Below are 18,438 nucleotides of genomic sequence, written 5' to 3'. Positions count from 1 at the left end.
ACAGAAAAGGGAAAAAAACTGCAGGTTAGAAGAATCTAGCCTGTGGTTACATTCACAAAGGGCAGGAGATGCTGAAAAGGACAGTTTCTTACATTCATCCTTGGCACCATTTTCCCACAGTTCTCCATTTTATTATACTAATTAGGTGGTTTGCTGCACTGGGGAGCAGTACTACAGCCCTTGTTGCAGTGATCCATCCCATCCTTCCTCATGAATATTGAGACGTCACTCTGCAGTGACGTCCCTCTGGCCGGTCATCACTGGAGAATGCTGGATAAATATTCATGAAGAGAAGTGGGCAGGATAGTGAATCGGTGCACCAAGGGCTGTATTACTGCCCTAGTGCACCAAACTACCAAATTAGCATAGTAATAAAGCTCAAAGTTACAACAAAATAGCATTAAGGATGAATCTAATAAAACTACCTTCTTCCGCAGCGTCACCTGCCCTATGAGAATATCAAGGCAGATTAGATATTTTTAACCTGCTGTTAGTTTCCCTTTAAGAATAAAGCCACCCAGTGGCTGATGCCTGGTGCAGTAACAATTGCATGCTGGCACAGTTTGCAGCAGTTATGTGTGACCTTACCCTGAAGATGTCTCCCAATCACATTAATAAGAGATTAATGAAAGTAACATTTTTGTAAGAGTTTTAGTTTAGGTAATATGTCCTACTTAAGGGAATTAGCCTCTTCATGTCCATCAGTTAATAATTTAGTGACCATCGTCTGTGGTCAAATCTGCTGGTCACTTGTAATCTTTTAGGTTTTTTGCTCTTAGATTTTAATGAAAAATACAACTTACCCAACAGAGTTTCCAAGAAGAACATGCCTTTAATTGTAGATACTGCATAATATGCTAGCACTCTCAATAATATTAGGCAAACTAGGCAACGATATGTACTGTACACCACCAGCATAGATACAAGGAAAGAGCTACATACTAGGAATGTGTAGAAAAAAATAAATTAAACTGCCTTTTTAGCAATGAAGGAGCGCATGTATCCATCAAACCCCATGCTAGTGCCAAGAAAGTAATATAAACTGTAATTCTGAAAAACTGTCACATCTGCAATCATATCCCAGCAAACCATGTTGCCTCTCTGAACGGACCTGGTCTTCCAGTGATTCATACCAAGAGATCAATTGTCATGTCTAGAGAGAGTCCTCCAAATGTTGAAGTTCTAAAAAGTCAGATATAAGAAAAGAATTGCCAAGTGCAAAATTGCTTCATTTGCAAGATTTCACCACTTGCTCGTAAGGTGGTGGAGGTGTGTTGTAATAGGATGGGGGAGGTGGGAATGCTGGATTTCCTTGCGGGGAGTTTGGCTGCATATGAAATGAAGGTGTAACTGGGTTTCCCCCTGGATCAGAATAATATGGCATTCCTGGCTGCTGAGGTCCTGAAATATAAAATAACACAAGTTAGAGGACAGCCCAGTTGTAATTTACACCCAGGCTATGAACATGTATGGCGTGAAAAATTATTCTTATAAACCTTAGTGTTTACCTTGAGTTAAAAAAAATCTTCAATCCCTCCTTCATTTTATTTATGTGGTTGGTGCCAAGATGGGAGTTCTGTCCATCTAGGACTGTGATGGTGAACCTATGACACATGTGCCAGCACTGACATGCGTAGCCATATTGGCTGACACGTGGCCACATACAGAGAAGTATGCGGCTGTGTACCGAGTACTGTCTCTGCCGCAATGACAGCAGCCGCAGCCTCTGGCATGCTCCCTGGCCTGGCTTGCCTATGTCATTAACGTCAACTGCAACTCTTTGCTGATTGAATGCATCTGTCAGTTATTCGAGTAGCATCCGAGCATGCTTGTTCAACACTAGTGAACAGCAATCAAAAAAATTAAACTGTCGTAAAAAAATAAAATAAAAATTAAACAGGGGTTGTAATAGCTAGAAGTTTCGCAGTAAACGCGCTTAATTTTTTACGGCTATGTTCATACAGTATTTCCATCAGGCTTTTGGTCATTCTTTTTTTAACCAAAACCAGGAGTGGGTTAAAAAAACAGAAACTGTGCATATCTTTCCATTATAAATTTTGCCCTGTCAGTTCCACTCCTGATTTTGGTTAAAAAATTACTGACCAAAAGACTGATACAAATACTATGGGGGAGAATTATGAAAGGGTGTCAATATACACCTGGTGTAAAATGCCCACAGCAACCAATCACAGCTCAGCTTTCAGCTCTGGTAGAACAAAAGTGAAGCTGTGATTGGTTTCAGTGGGCAGTTTTCACCAGGTGTATATTTACACCCTTTCATAAATCTCCCCCTACGTGTGAACACAGCCCAAAAAGTTTTCTATGTTTAAATAAATGTTATACATATGCCAAACTGTGGTCCATGCGTCCTCTGTGCTGTTATTTGTTTATTGCTCTGTTCAAAAAAAAAAAAGAAAGAAATTAAACACAGGAAGTCCCAGTCCTTTTTTTCATGCTCAGGCAAGGAAAGATACCTGTTTATCTAAGGGGAATTAGCTTGGGCTAATTATATTACTTACTTTTGCTAGTTATATCAACTATACATATATACCAGGAGACAATTCTCTTTGTTATGCAACAATTCAGTCAGTATAATGTCACTGTGGTTACAAAGGTTTTGCTGCTGGGACAGGAGAGCTGACCATACAATGCGAGTACTCCCAGGATTCTCTGCTAATGAATGTGGACTTGCAGCAGTTGTACACATGCACAGTCAAGAGAGACACCTAATGACCATATGTATAACATTGATTTAAACATAGGAAAAGAGTATATTGCAAAACTTCTTATGCTCACACCTAGAGATGAGCAAACCGGGTTCATGTTTGAGTCCATCCAAACCCGAATGATCGGCATCTGATTAGCGGGGGCTGCTGAAGTTGGATAAAGCTCTAAGGTTGTCTGGAAAACATGGATACAGCCAATGACTATATCCATGTTTTCCACATAGCCTTAGGGCTTTATCCAAGTTCAGCAGCCACGGCTAATCAAATGCCGAAATTTCGGGTTCGGATGGATTCGAGCATGCCCGAGGTTCGCTCATCTCTACTCACAACCCCTGTTGATTTCTTAACAATTTTTGTGGCACTGCCTTTTCAAATGGGTATTCTGGCAAAAAAAATATTTGTAATATAACTATTAGGCTATGCTCCCACTATGGGAATGTGCTGTCATTTAATAGCAAAAGCCAGCCATCTGTTGATAAGGACGTCTGCCAATAACGGTCATGATTTGCATGAGGGACATATTAGACAAGGCACAATCAGTTGCTAGATTGTTCTTGCAGCCCTTTACTGCCATTAGCCACATATCTTCCCGTGCAATAGAAGACATGCTGCTGGCAGCCAATGATTTTTCAGCAGGTCAGAATGGCTGGATCAGCTGACAAACAAGCACATGCTTGTTGGTCAGCTGATCACTAGCTCTATCTTATGGGGGGTAATCACAGCCTGTTGGGCTGATCATTACCCCATGTAATAGAGCCCCGTTGTATAACTTTGTAATGTGTGTTATTTTGTGAATTAATGTTAAACGCCGCACTACCCCTTTAATTACTGCCAAATGATGCAGTAAAATAGCTATTTGTTTGTTATAGGGACACAATATGTCAGACATGACAGAGTTCCAAAGGGGAATAATTGTTGGTGCTTACCTGGCAGGGACATCTATCACCCAAGTTGCTAAGTTGATGGGTATGCTGAGATCTATCCCTGAAATGTTAACCAAAAAACTCTGGCCCCTCAAATTACTGCAGAGGTAAATACATACCTCTGCACATGACTGAAAAAAGAGGGCATCATCAGTGATGGCAGGTGTGTCAGTAATAGTTATGTAAGCATAAGGCCTCGTCCATACATCCCTGTGCAGTCTGTGATGTACGGTCTAACTATGCATGTTTACCGGGAGACAATGCTCTTTGATAATGATTACAATCATTATTTGCATTAGGGACATATTAAGCCCCTATTACACAGGGCAATGTGGAGAGCAAGGGTCAGGTCAGCGCTCGCTTGCTCCTCGTTCCCCCGCCCGCTGCCAGCAATATTACACGCACTGACAGCGAGCGAGGAGGAGCGGGTAAGAGCCGGGGGGCTGCCCGGTTGATCGTCAGATTGTCTGGGCAGCCCAAAGGAGACAGCGGAGGTATGCTGCCACCGCTCCTATTACACGGAGCATCGGCAGCAGATCTTTAGCAAGTGATGGTTTTTCAGCCTGTTGAAAGACAACAATCAACCGACTTCATGCATTTCGGCTGATCATTGTCTTCTATTACACGAAACGATTATCGACCGTAACGGTCGGTATCAGCTGAATACGGCTAATAATCACTTTGTGTAATAAGGCCTTTAGACAACCTATAGACTGTACACTTATCTGTAACAGGCCTCTCTGTATCATAACTAAAGATGATCGAATTACTGATCTCAACAAAGGAAAGCGCTTCATTTGATCAGAGCTTGGCTCATCAAGCCTGCAGCTTTTCAGCACTGCTCCACGCCACCCCAGGTGCCGGGGAAGAGATGGATCCAATCCTGGGAAACTTGGAGAAGTTTCCCAGGATTGTATCCAGCTTTTCCCGACATCCTGGGAGGAGTGGCAGGGAGCAGAGCATCACTTAAAGGCTGGGGGCTTGATGAGCCGAGCTCTGATCACATGAAGCGCTTCGCTTTGTTGAGATCAGTGATTCTCTCATCTCTAATCATTACATATTGAAAGCTTTTTTAACAATTGAGTAGCACACTGCATCATAATGAATTATGAATACATAAGTGTTCAGTCTGTGATAAGTGGTCAGCACACAGACCATATATCAGAGGTGGCAGAAAACTTTTGTAAATCAATTGCACACAGTTAACATTGAAAGCCCCAATCCCTTTCTTAAGGTCCTTTTAAATGGCCTGATATGTAAGCAAACAAGTACCGATCAGCGAGATCGGGGGTCATTCGCAGTGCCTTCTGAATGCATGATCAATCACGCTGCGCTGCTCCTTGATGATGATCAGCCCATGTAAAAGGGCCTTTAGAGAAAATCTAAGATTTTGTATGTTTTGTAGCAGCAGTGAGAGGGTATCTTCTTAACCATTACTGCAGACAACTTGTGTAATTCCACAAATGCATACTCCTGTATGTGTGTAATCTTCCCACAATATCTTTAAAACATGTGTAATGTTGATCAGACCTGGCGGAGGCCCCGGTGTTTGTCTTGTATAAGATACATTAAATGTTGGTTCTTCAACAAGCAATGGTGGATACATTCGTCTTCTAATGAAGAACCCTGCTCCGCAACAGAACAGAACTCCCATCATCAGTAGAAACCTAGAAAATGAGACCAGAATATGTTATTGTCTAATAGAAGCATGACCTTAGGAATTTCCAGTTGCTACAGGGAAGAGTGGGAGCAAGGAACGTCCCTCCTCTCCAGTGAGCAAATTGGCAGAAGTGGAGGGACGTTCCTTCTTCTTTGCCACTGCCAACAATAAGAAGGAAGAAGAAATGGCACCTAAGGGGGCACCAGATGAGAGAGGTATACAGGCATGATGGGAACACACTAATGCAGGCAAGGGCAGTCTACCTCACTTGCGTGTTCTTGCTCTGTGTACCTTTCTCAGGAAAAGAAACAGTCACCTGTCTATATCTATAACCACTGCCATTGTGAGGTTAGGTACACCATATGGTTATTTATCACAGAGAGCCATATAAGATTAGAATGATACTGCATTAGTCCCTTACATACAAGTAAGCCTTATGTGATGTACACTGGGATTACTAATGATAGGTACTTACTAGAGATGAGCGAACCGGGTTCGGGTTCGAGTCCATCCGAACCCGAACGTTCGGTATTTGATTAGCTGGGGCTGCAGAACATGGATAAAGCTCTAAGGTTGTCTGGAAAACATGGATACAGCTAATGACTATATCCATGTTTTCCACATAGCCCTAGGGCTTTATCCAACTTCAGCAGCCACCGCTAATCAAATGCCGAAGGTTCGGGCTCACATCGACTCGAGCATGCTCGAGGTTCGCTCATCTCTAGTATTTACATACTATGAACATGTATGTAAGTCATTTAAGAGACTCTGTCACCTCCAAAACACCAGTATATTATAGTAGATTACACAACACTGATTCTATATCTGAAAATTTTTATCTTTCTATGTTCTTGCTTTCCTATGCTGTAAGCCCACAAATGAAGGAGTCTAAGTAGTCCTCTCCATTATATTCTAGAGCTAAGTAGTCCTTTCTATGCATCAATATGCCAAGTTGTAGGCTTACAACGGTGACATATAACAGCTACAAATTACAGATTTGGAATTGGCATCCTTTACCCTACTTACAGATGACTTTAGGGTTTTAGGGAGGGTGGGTTGGAGGTGACAGAGTCCATTTAATTTAGCAACTCCAAGGTGCTTCAGCTAAAAGGGAAACTCCAGTGCAGTATACGTCCGGCAAATGCACAGAACATAGTCACAAAATGACTCCGTCCTGCCCATTCAAATCAATGGGGCCGTTGGCCGCACGCCATGCTGCACATCAGCTTCCCTTTTTTATTGATTCCCGACGTGTAGCCCGTTGTGGGGCTGAAAACGTGATGTGAACATAGCCTAACTTGAAGTAGACATGAAATGTGAATAAAGCCTTAGCTGTATGAACATTATCTGCTTATAATCACTGATCTATGTCCATCGGTAGTACTTCAAGGCATAATGTAACCTACCAGAAATACCACAGCCTCTGGATGGAAAGTGCCCGTACACAGCATCTTGATCCACAGCAGTCCTCATATGCTCGACATCTACAAATAATAACATAACATGTTGTCAGCAAGACAATGTAATAACAGATATTGAACTAATATAGAGAGTTGGCATCGTGCTGAAGTCATAAGATACGCATGCCTAGGATAGAAAGACAGTGGAGAGATAAAACTGTCTGCACAAAAAATAGCAGTCATGACACTTTTTTTATATAGGGGTCCGAACCCAAATGCTTTGCATTTAATTTTTCTTAATTTTTTTCTTATTTTCTTATAGAGTTTTCCATAGAGTTTTGGTCTCAAGATATGATATTTTCAACTTACGATGGTCATCATGGAACCAGTAAGGCCCGGTTCACACTGAGCAAACACGGCGCAATTCCGCGGCGGAGAGCGCCGTGCTCAGTGTGCTGCTTTGAGCGAATGGGCAAGCGCGCGCCTGTCCGCTGCCGCCGCTCTCCGCTCTCCCATTCGCTCAAAGCAGCACACTGAGCACGGCGGGAGCTCTCCGCCGCGGAATTGCACCGTGTTTGCTCAGTGTGAACCGGCCCTAATAGTGTAACTAGAGGAGAGCAAACCTTGAGCACGATTGGGTTTGTCTATGGAAAACTTTACGAAAAAAATGAGGATTGAAGAAAAATAAGCAGATAGCTAATATGACAGGTTCTGCATATAAAAGTCAGAAAGAGCTGCTGGAAGCTATAAATCACTTAATATACTAAAGTCCAAAGTTTCTTCAATGTACCATAAACATAAATGGTGCTGCCCTTATCTGGTGTCCAAAGGGGCAGCTGGTCACAGCACAGCACAGATAAACAGTAGTACAGAACATGTGGTGTTGTACTTTACTGTAGAGATGCGCCACTAGACAGCCAATCAGTGCATGCACTTCAGTACTACACAGATTATACCAGTGAAATTGCGAATCTGATTAATCGAATTGTCCCTCCATTGGAACGCATATTGCATCTGTTGTTTTGTGTCAGTATGGTTTCAAGTTACAATGGTTCAAAAAACTCCCCCTTACCCCAATGTCCCATGGCAGATTTATTGAGAGGCACACACATTTGGCAAATCTGAGGCTGCAGCAACTGAGCTGGCATAGATCCTCAACATGATTTATGGCATAAATCATTGTAAATTGGGTGTAAGAAGGGGCCACACCACCTCCACGCCTTGCTTTCCCCCCTGCCTTTCTATCAAGCAAATTTGAAAAAGTTGCAACTTTTTGTACTAACCAATCTTTGATGTGAATAATGTGTTGCGTGTTATTGAAGTTTTTCGGGTTGGCATTTTGACACTTTTCCGTCATACGCCAGCCGTATCCCCCACTTGCTGGATGGTAGGAAAGAGGGGTGTGGCAAAGCAGGGAGGAAGCATTGCCTCCTCCTGTGCCTGATTGATTTACCATGATTTACGCCAGCTTTTTAAAAATTATTACAAAACATTTTAAAGCGCAAAGGTTTCCCCCTATTTTCATAACCAAACCAAACTGCAAACTATTTTCATAACAGACCAAACAGCAGCAGCCTAGCAGTACCAGGATGGGAAGGGCCATTTATTTTGGCCCTCCCCAGCCTAATAATACCAGCCCAGTTGAGGAGCGCCAATTTTGAACTACTGGTACCCAGCTCTTCCCAGTACCCCTGGTGTGGTGGGTTCTGGGGTAATAATGTGGGGGTTAGTTTTAGCCATTTTATACCTACTAACACTAAGCCCTGACTTAGTACTGGATACTATCTATCAAATGGTAAACTAAATTTAAAAATGCTGGTCATCGACTAGCCCTATTATACGGGACAATTATCCACTGATTAGTCCACCAAATCCGACGCAATCCTCTGGATACCGATATTTGAGAAACAAAAGGGGAGACAAATAAAAGGCAGGAGCAGACCACCCATCAATTTGACAGGTGTTCTGTGCCTTACAGTATGCAGCATCTTGCCAGATGCTGCTTACAATCTGGCACACAAGAGGTTAAGTGAGGATGTATCACATTCACACTTAACTCTTTGGGTGCCGTACGAAACAACGTGGCCCCCAAGGGTTTAAGTGAGGATGCATTGCATCCACACTTAACCCCCTGGGGGCCAGACCGATCTCACACTGTACCCAAACCAGCAAGAAAGGGGCTTAAGTGCACCCCTTCCTTGCTGGGATGGATGCAATGTGGGGGGAGGGAGGGGGGAGTGTCCATACTTCGACGTCTTCTCTCTTCCCCAGAGCCCGGCACACCGAGCTTGAAGTATTCCAGGCTCTGGCTCTTCAAATCTGTCATCAGTGGCTCAGCTAGGACATTGCTACAGCCGTTGATTGTGTAGTGTGCAGTGTGAGACGCTGATTGGCTGAAGACCGGGAGAAGAATGGAGGGTAAGTTACACTCAGTCTTTAAAGAATCCCAGACTAATGATGTTAGAAAGTTCAATGTTTACTGTTGTTATAGGAGCACTGTAGGGGTCACCCTTATGGGTGCACTGTTGCAATCACTTATATGTCAACACTGGAGCTGGCTATAATGGCAACACTGGAGCGAAAAACTTTATCTTTTAACAAGTTAACAAGCTTCCAATGCCCTCTGTATGGAAAGGGTTGCATAATATAATTCCTTTTATCATGCCCAATTAATCTGTAAAAAAAAAAAAATAGTAATCAGGCCATATTTGGGAAGCTGTTACAGGACCACTCCTGTCTATGTGCCCTAAGATCTTGATTGGTACTCTTGTATTATACAGGCATTGATTTAATAGAAGCCCTGTAATATTACATTCTCTCTCTATGCCGCATTGATTGCAGGTTCCCAAGACAAATCAGCTGGAAGTCTCCTCAGATGATGAGACATCCCACAAAACCGAAGAGAAAACTCAAAATCCCACACATGATGGAATATCACTTTAGGATTAGGCAGTCCTTTTTTTCCCCATAGGCAGCAATTACATCCATATAAGCATCCGCCAGATGAAACATCAAATTTCTTACAGTTTAACATATTTTAATCTAGGATAGACATAAGTACAACTTATTTAAGTATTGCACATTGGGTTGTTTCTTTGTCTGCCTTTTATTGCTGTGATTCCGAAAAACTGTTATAAGCCTTACATCTGGGGTTACCAAGGTAACAAGTCTCACAGGCGTAAAACCTAAAAAAGAAGGATTCAATTGCATCTAGTAGCTAAATTGTTAATACAATTGGTCATTTATAATACAGTTAGTATCAAAAATTATGCATAATGTTGTGCGATCTAGGAACTGAATACATAGCAACCCAATATGTTACCTACATGGCTCAAGAGGAAAAAAAATCTATCTATCTATCTATCTATCTATCTATCTATCTATCTATCTATATTCATACATGAGGATGTGTCTGCATGGTATTAAACTGTATGAGATGATATAGTATCTAGGGCCGTAAATAATTTACTACTACTACGCACATCTTTCCCAGGGCTGTATTTGCCATTAGGCACTCGCGTTCCTGTACTTAAGGCAGCAGCGTTAAGAGGGAGCAGCACTTCAGTGAGTAAAAAAATACAGCTCTGATCCTACTACTGTAAACCATGTCCAGATATGTGCCACAATGTAGATATTTCAGTAACACAATCATTTTGTTGCCCAGGGTTTCTTGGTCCTATGACTTTTATGCTGGCATGCTAAGGTTTACCACTACAAAATATTTAATATAGTCAATGCCATCCTACAAGCCATATGCCTAGGTTCTGTACAGAGAAACACATTGGGGGAGATCTGCACTATGTTTCCATAAGGAACGACTGTTCCGAAAATAACGACTGTGGGGTCCCCCCTCGGCTGCTGAATGGCTGTGCTGCCTTGAGACGTCACATCTCAAGCCGCAGCTCCGACCAGGAAGCGGTAACGGTACGGGAGAACGGGACAGCGAGATCCGGGACCCGGGGCTTGAAACAGGGAGGTAAGTGACCGGCGGACTCTAAATCCACCCCCATTCTAGCCATACACTAAAGATAACCCCAGCCCGGAGTACCCCTTTAATTCCTATGAGGAATCAGTGTAGTGTACAATTTCCATTATATATGGATCTGGGCTTGAAGTGATGCCCCTGAGTGTGTGTGAGTTTAGTATTATAGTTATTAGTTAAGGTTTATTATAACAAACTGGAGTGTGATTTAAGGGGGAGTAACAACGGGGTTTAGTGGTTCATTATATCTGTACTTCTGCCTTGGAGTGAAAGATCCCTTATATATGTGCATATGTATCTGTTGTTTTTTAGTTTAATAGCTTCTACAATGGATATTTCAAGCGACTAAGGGTACCTGGCGGAAGAGTGGTGACCTGGCTCGGCCTTACTACCCTGTGGGTCCGTGTCCTTCCGTCCTCCGGCCCAACTCATGGGGATAGGATGTTCTCATTAGAGGAGGGTTTTTCTCTTCTGTGCTTCTTCTGTTATTCTTCTGGGGCTGTTTAGGTTACATCATGGGTAAATAACTAGTGGGAAATACTGGGGGGCCTCCGAAACGGTCTCCGGTAGTAAAGTGTTATGGTAATTGTGTATAGGAGTAGACTAATAAAAGACCAACCGAACGTTTTTGTAACAGGAATAAATGGCAGAGAGGGAATCGGAGAGGACAATGTTTAGGAAGAAAGATGGAAGATACTTAACCCCTTAAGGACAGAGCCTGAAATGGCCTTAATGACAGAGACAAATTTTATGAATATGACCAGTGTCACTTTAGTCATTAATACCTTCGGGATGCTTTTACCTATCCGGCTGATTCTGAGATTGTTTTCTCGTGACATATTGTACTTTACATTTCTGGTAAATTGGAGTCGATACTCATAACAAATCTTTATGAAAAAAACCCAAATAATGTGAAAAAATGTGAAAAAATGCATTTTTCCAACTTTGAAACTTTTTTGCGTATACAGAAAGTGGTTATACCACATAAATTATATATTAAATAGCATTAGCAACATGTCTATTTTATGTTGGCGGCATTTATTAAACTATTTTTCATTTTTTTTACACAATAGGGAGCTTAAAACATTAGCAGCAAATTTCCAAATTTTCAGTAAAATTTCAAAATCAGATATTTTTAGGGACCTGTTCAGGTTTAAAGTGTATTTGAGGGTCCTGTATGTTAGAAAGCCCCACAAAGCACCCCATTTCAGAAACTGCACCCCCCAAACTCTGCAAAAGCACATCCAGAAAGTGTTTTAACCCTTTAGGGGAGTCACAGAAATAAAAGCTAAGTGTGTAAGGAATTTGAAAATTTTAATTTTCTGTGCAGAGATTTTATTGTAATCCAATATTTTTCATAATTATAAACCTATTACCAGAGAAATGCACCCCAATAATTATTGCCCCGTTTCTGCAGTTTATAGAAATACCCCATATGTGGCCCTATTGCGCTATTTGACGCAACCACAAGCCTCAGATATAAGGGAGCGCCTAGTGAATTTCAACGCCTCCGTTATATTTGGTCATTTTTGACTGTACCACTTCAGGTTGGCAGAGGCTCTGGGGTGTCAAAACCTAAAAAACACCCCTAAAGGGACACCATTTAGAAAACTACACCCCTCAAGGAATGTAACAAGGGGTGCGGTGAGCATCTGGACCCCACAGGTGCTTCACAGATTTTCCAAACAATATGGCGTGAAAAAAGAAAAATTTATTTTTTACACTAAAACGTTGTTCTAGCCTTCAATTTTTCATTTTCTTAAAGGGATAAGAGGCAAAAAAAGACAAAAAATGTGTAGCGCAGTTTCTCCCGAGTACAGAAATACCCCACATGTGGCGATAAAGTGCCAAGGGGGCGCAGGACGAGCCTCCAAAGGGAAGGAGCGCCAATTGGCTTTTGGAAGCTGAATTTCACTGAAAAGGATTTCAAGGGCCATGTCGCATTTACAGAGCCCTCGTGCTGCCAAGACACTGGAAACCCCCCACAAGTGATTCCATTCTGGAAACTACACCCCTCAAGGAATCTAACAAGGGGGGCAGTGAGCATATGGACCCCACTGGTGACGGGCACAAATGTGGAACAATGTGACGTGAAAGGGAAAAATTTCATTTTTTCACTTTCATGGCACAAATGTGCCCGTCATCAAGGGGTCCATATCCTCTTTTCCCCCCCTGTTAGATTCCTTGAGGGGTGCAGTTTCCAGAATGGGGTCACTTGTGGGGGGTTTCCAGTGTTTTGGCAGCACGAGGGCTCTGTAAATGCGACATGGCGTTCATCATCCATTCTAGCCAAATCCAACCTCCAAAATCCAAATGGCGCTCCTTCCCTTCGGAGGCTTGCCCTGCGCCCACATGGCGCTTTATGTCCACATGTGGGGTATTTACGGACTCGGGGGAAATTGCTCTACACATATTGCGTGTTTTTTTCTCTTTTAACCCCTTGTGAAAATGATAAATTCAAGGCTAAACCAACATTATAGTGTAAAAAATGTAATATTTCATTTTCACGCCACATTGTTCCACATTTGTGTCCGTCACCAGTGGGGTCCATATGCTCACTACACCCCTTGTTACATTCCTTGAGGGGTGCAGTTTCCATAATGGGGTCACTTGTGGGGGGTTTCAACTGTCTTGGCAACACAGAGGCCTTTTGAATGCAACATGGCCCCACAAAATCCATTCCATCCAAATCCAGCCTTCAAAAACGAAATGGTGCTCCTTCCCTTCGGAGGCTTACCCTGCACCCGCATGGCGCTTTATGTCCACATGTGGGGTATTTACGGACTCGGGGGAAATTGCGCTACACATTTAGTTTTTTTTCTCCTCTTTTAACCCCTTGTGAAAATGATATATTCAAGGCTAAACCAACATTATAGTGTAAAAAATGTAATATTTCATTTTCACGCCACATTGTTCCACATTTGTGTCCGTCACCAGTGGGGTCCATATGCTCACTACACCCCTTGTTACATTCCTTGAGGGGTGCAGTTTCCATAATGGGGTCACTTGTGGGGGGTTTCAACTGTCTTGGCAACACAGGGGCCTTTTGAATGCAACATGGCCCCTCGAAATCCATTCCATCCAAATCCAGCCTTCAAAAACCAAATGGCGCTTCTTCCCTTCGGAGGCTTACCCTGCACCCGCACGGCGCTTTATGTCCACATGTGGGGTATTTCCGTACTCAGGGGAAATGGCGCTACACATTAAATGTTTTTTTTTATCTTTTAACCCCTTGTGAAAATGAAAAAACATGACAAGATTAATAATTTAGAGTAAAAATTTTACAAAAATTACAATAAATGTTGGTCTAGCCTTGATTTTTTTCCATTTCCACAAGGGGTTAAAAAAGAAAATGAACACAAAACGTGTAGGGTAGTGTCCCCTGAGTACGAAAATACCCCACATGTGGGCATAATGTGCCATATGGGCAAGTCACCAAAGGGACAGAGCGCCATTTAGAGGCTGGAATGGAGGATGGAGGCCATGTCGCAATTACAAAGCTCCTGTGCTGCCAGGACAGTAGAAACCCCCGACAAGTGACCCCATTCTGGAAACTACACCCCATAAGGAATCTAACAAGGGGTGCAGTGAGCATATGGACCCCACTGGTGACGGGCACTTACGTAGAACATGTGCCGAGAAAATAAAAAATACAATTTTTTTCATTTTCACGTCCCAAATGTGGCCGTCACCAGGGGGCCATATACCCGCTGCCCCCCTTGTTAGATTCCTTATGGGGTGTAGTTTCCAGAATGGGGTCACTTGTGGGGGGTTTCTACTGTCCTGGCAGCACAGAGGCTTTGTAATTGCATCATGGCATCCTCTAATGGGAATGGCGGCCATACCTATTTAGCTGGGGAAAAGGGACAATTATTAATTTATTTGGGGGTATTAGGCCAATTATTAGTTTATAAGGTTGGAAATGACAGGTGTCCATCAAATTCAACCTGTGTTGATCCAGAGGAAGGCAAAAACCCCTCGTGAGGCAGATGACAGTAGCCTCATCACAGGGGAAAAATTCCTTCCCGACTCCATAATGGCGATCAGAATAATCCCCGGACCAACGTGACCCCTGAAATAGGAATAAGGGACAGAATTTAGATAATGTAGAACCCCAGTGACGTGTGGTGCGCCTTGGAGCGATCCAGTATGCAGAGGCCGGGGTGATCAGGACAGGTGTCACACTGGAAAATGGCGTCCTTCCTGATCCCCCTGTTACCCCACACTCTGCACTTCTTCTGGGGTCTCCCGTTCTCCTGTGTGGGGGACGTCACCTGGAAAATGTTGCCCTGGTGCGATACGGGGTCCTTCATATCCAGAAGCGCTGGGTCCGCTCCATGGCTGCTAAATATTAGGGCGCTATTACTACTTCTGATATTTACGGATCGTGCCGCAAGCTACAGGGCAGCGAGGGACCGGAAGAGGGGGCGCTGGTATAAAAGTTATCCCCGTACAGGTGGTGACCTTTATCCAGCAGTGGGAAGATCAGTTCCCGGACGACCTTCCCACTAACTCCAAGGATGGGGGGGGGGGGGGGGGGAGGGGGCTGGATTCGGGTGTCCCTTCCTACATACACTCTAAGGGTACATGCACACTGCGGAATCGCGACAGATAACCCTTCGTGCATTCCACAGCTGGCACCCGCCGGCGGACTGATGCAGACGCACGTCTCCACACGTGTCATAGACTCCATTCTATGCACGGGCGGATTCCGCTCTCCGTCCAACGTGTTCATTCTTTGGATGGACGACGGATTCCGCCCGTGCATAGAATGGAGTCTATGACACGGGTAGAGACATGCGCCCGCATCAGTCCTCCGGTGGGTGCCAGCTGCGGAATGCACAAAGGGTTATCCTTCGCCATTCCGCAGTGTGCACGTACCCTAAATCTGTAAGAGTACCCTGAGGTACGCTCACAGAGTTTGTAGAATTTCACTCCATACCGTCATCTCTTATTGGGACGGTACTGGCGGAAAAGACGTGTCTGGGGGGCAGCGTACGCTACGCTACTCCCAGACACGTCACTGGATGATGAGGATGAATGGAGGAAAGAAGGATCCCCCCATTCATCCTCACTGGCTGTTTCGGTGTCAGAGGCAATAATAACGTATCCCTCTGACGCCGAAAACACCCTGGGGGCCATCTTTATACGGGGATTGGTATATGGGGTATGTAGTGGTGTAGTGTCAAACTTTATTCAATGTAGTGTGGTGTAATGTAGTGTTTTTTACGTGTTTTTTTACAGTAAGTATAAAAAAAAAAACCTACGCCAACAAAGGAGTTGCTGATAAATGCCGCACTTATGTGCGGCACTTATAAGCAGAACGTGGCAGTAGGATATAGAAAAAAAACACCCTACGCCAAAAAGGAGGAGTTGCTGATTAGCAGCGCACTTTCGTGCGATGCTGATCAACACTCAGCGGCGATAGGGTGCGGAAAATAGAAAAAAAAAAATTTGGAAAAAAAAAAAACCTTTTTCTACATTCTGAATATCCCTATAGTGGCTGATACGTGTATTACACATATCAGCCGCTAGGGGGCAGCAGAGCGCAAAATCCGGAAAATGACGAGGCTGGAGCCGAAAATAGCCGAAAGAAGACGACGGGGACCGCCGGAAAGACCCGAAGACCGAACGGAATGACGGAGGACGCCGCGAACCCGGAAGACGCCGATCAGGAGCCCGGGACAGGTGAGTAATGTACAAATACCTGCTCTGGACCCCTCGGCTACCTAGCTGAGGGGTCCAGGGCAGGTATTTACTATATTGTGGGACTCTGATCGCCGTGCCACCGGCCCGATCGCCGTGAACGGCCGGCCGGCCGTTCACGGCGATCGGGCCGGTGGCACGGCGATCACCATTGCTTTTTACAGTAATGGCGGTCGGTGCCGTTCTCGGACAGCACCGACCGCCATTTTTTTCCGGGTCATCGGGTCACCGATGACCCGGAAAGGTTCCGATCGCCGCTATTGGCTGATCTTAATTGATCAGCCTATAGGGGCGATCGTAAGCACGGGGGGTGTTAACCACCCCCCGTGCCGTGAAGCTATGATGGCCTGCTATGATTTATAGCAGGCCATCTTCCCCGACCGCTGTGTGTGAACACGCAGCGATCGGGGAAACATCGGGCGTACCCATACGCCCGTTTGCGTTAAAGCCCAGGCAACGGGGGCGTATGGGTACGCCCGATGTCGTTAAGGGGTTAATGTATAAACGTTTGTGGTTTGGATTTTGCCTTTTTTTTTTTTGTTGGGGGGGGGAGGGATGAGGGAAGGAATAAGTAATTTTGATGTAATATACTGTGATATTATGATAAGGTCTCTTTGCCTTGAGATGTAAGTAAGGATAAAATATTTACAAAAGGTACCGATACAAAGTACAGATAAGGGTACAAACCCACTTGACGTATTTGCTGCGTGAATCAGTCTTAAAAATAAGCAGGCAAAACGCAGGTTGGCTTTATACAATTGTTCTGTGTTAAAATACGCAATTGCGTATTTTTGAAGCATGAAGCTACATGCGTTTTTCACACAGGTTGTTAACAACTGATGCTTTGCTAACAACAAGCTTCACGCTTCAAAAATACGCAATTGCGTATTTTAACGCAGAACAATTGTATAAAGCCAACCTGCGTTTTGCCTGCTTATTTTTAAGACTGATTCACGCAGCAAATACGTCAAGTGGGTTTGTACCCTAATAGCGCAAAAAGTTATACATGTTAACTATCATTGTAATTGTATTGACTTGAGGAATTTAGATAACATGTGAGTTTTACCATAGGGCGAACAGCATAAACATGTAAAAAAAAACACACACACACTTTTTTTTCTAATTTCACTGCACAAATAATTTTTTACTGGTTTTGCAACATATTTTATGGAAAAATTAAGTCTGTCATTGCAAAGTATAATTGGTGTTGCAAAAAAATAAGGGCTCATGTAGGTACAAATGCAAGCACTACTGGCCTTTTAGGTACAAGGAGGAGAAAAAAAGCACAAAAATGAAAATTGGCTCGGTCTTTAACCCCTTCAGGACTGGTCCAGATAGTGCCATGAGGACGCCTCCTGATGCCATAGCAACCATCGGGCCATGCGATCACTTCTGCACGGCCCTGATGGGAATAGAGGGAAGATTCTCCATCTATTCCACACTATAGGTACTGCGATCGGCCTGAATGCAGCACTTATAGTGTTAACTGCCACAATCCGCGCTCATCCCAGGAAGTAATGTACGTCCTTTAGCAAACAGTTACGCCCTTGGTCCTTAATGGGTTGAGGGATTAAAAATATATCAGGAATACCTATTTAAACTCCATGGGGGGGATTTATAAACACCAGAGTATTCGTTTTAAATTAGTCCCCGCCCACTTTTCCACAGCCAGATTCACTAAGAGGCGCACACCTCTTAGTGAATCTAACCGGCCAGGTGCCCGACGCTGCGCCAAATGTACCAAATCCTCAGGTGTAGATTTGGATCTTGCTTTACGCATGACACTGCAAATCTCCCCGCACCCCCCCCCCCCCCCCCCCGAGCCCCTGCTCATCCGTTATTTGCGCCTTCTCCCTGGCGTATGCCTCGGGCGAGAGCTTCGTAAATGTCCCCCCATATGTCAGATCGTATATAAAAAATGATTAGGCAATAGAGATGAGCACAAATCGAGCATGCAAATGAAGCCTGATCGTTCGGCATTTCATTAGGGAGTTCATCAGGGAGTCCTAGAAAACATGGATACAGCGGTAGGTTTTATCCA

General features: G+C 43.9%; 1 protein-coding gene across 1 annotated transcript in view; it reads right to left on the bottom strand.

The window, feature by feature from the left end:
* Positions 1–812: 812 nt before the first annotated feature.
* Positions 813–18,438, bottom strand: part of VOPP1 (VOPP1 WW domain binding protein) — a 103,738-nt gene continuing 86,112 nt past the window's right edge. Inside the window, exons 3-5 of the mRNA XM_069958397.1 lie at positions 6,716–6,793; positions 5,180–5,316; positions 813–1,401 (exon numbers count right to left, since the gene is read on the bottom strand). Of these exons, the coding sequence (XP_069814498.1) occupies positions 1,229–1,401; positions 5,180–5,316; positions 6,716–6,793 (388 nt within the window). The 3' untranslated portion in view covers positions 813–1,228. The remainder of the gene's footprint in view (positions 1,402–5,179; positions 5,317–6,715; positions 6,794–18,438) is intronic.

This window comes from Dendropsophus ebraccatus, chromosome 2 (genome assembly GCF_027789765.1).
Source record: "Dendropsophus ebraccatus isolate aDenEbr1 chromosome 2, aDenEbr1.pat, whole genome shotgun sequence".
Lineage (NCBI taxonomy): Eukaryota > Metazoa > Chordata > Amphibia > Anura > Hylidae > Dendropsophus > Dendropsophus ebraccatus.
Note: the sequence above shows the minus strand (reverse complement) of the source record. Positions and strands in the feature narration are given on the sequence as shown.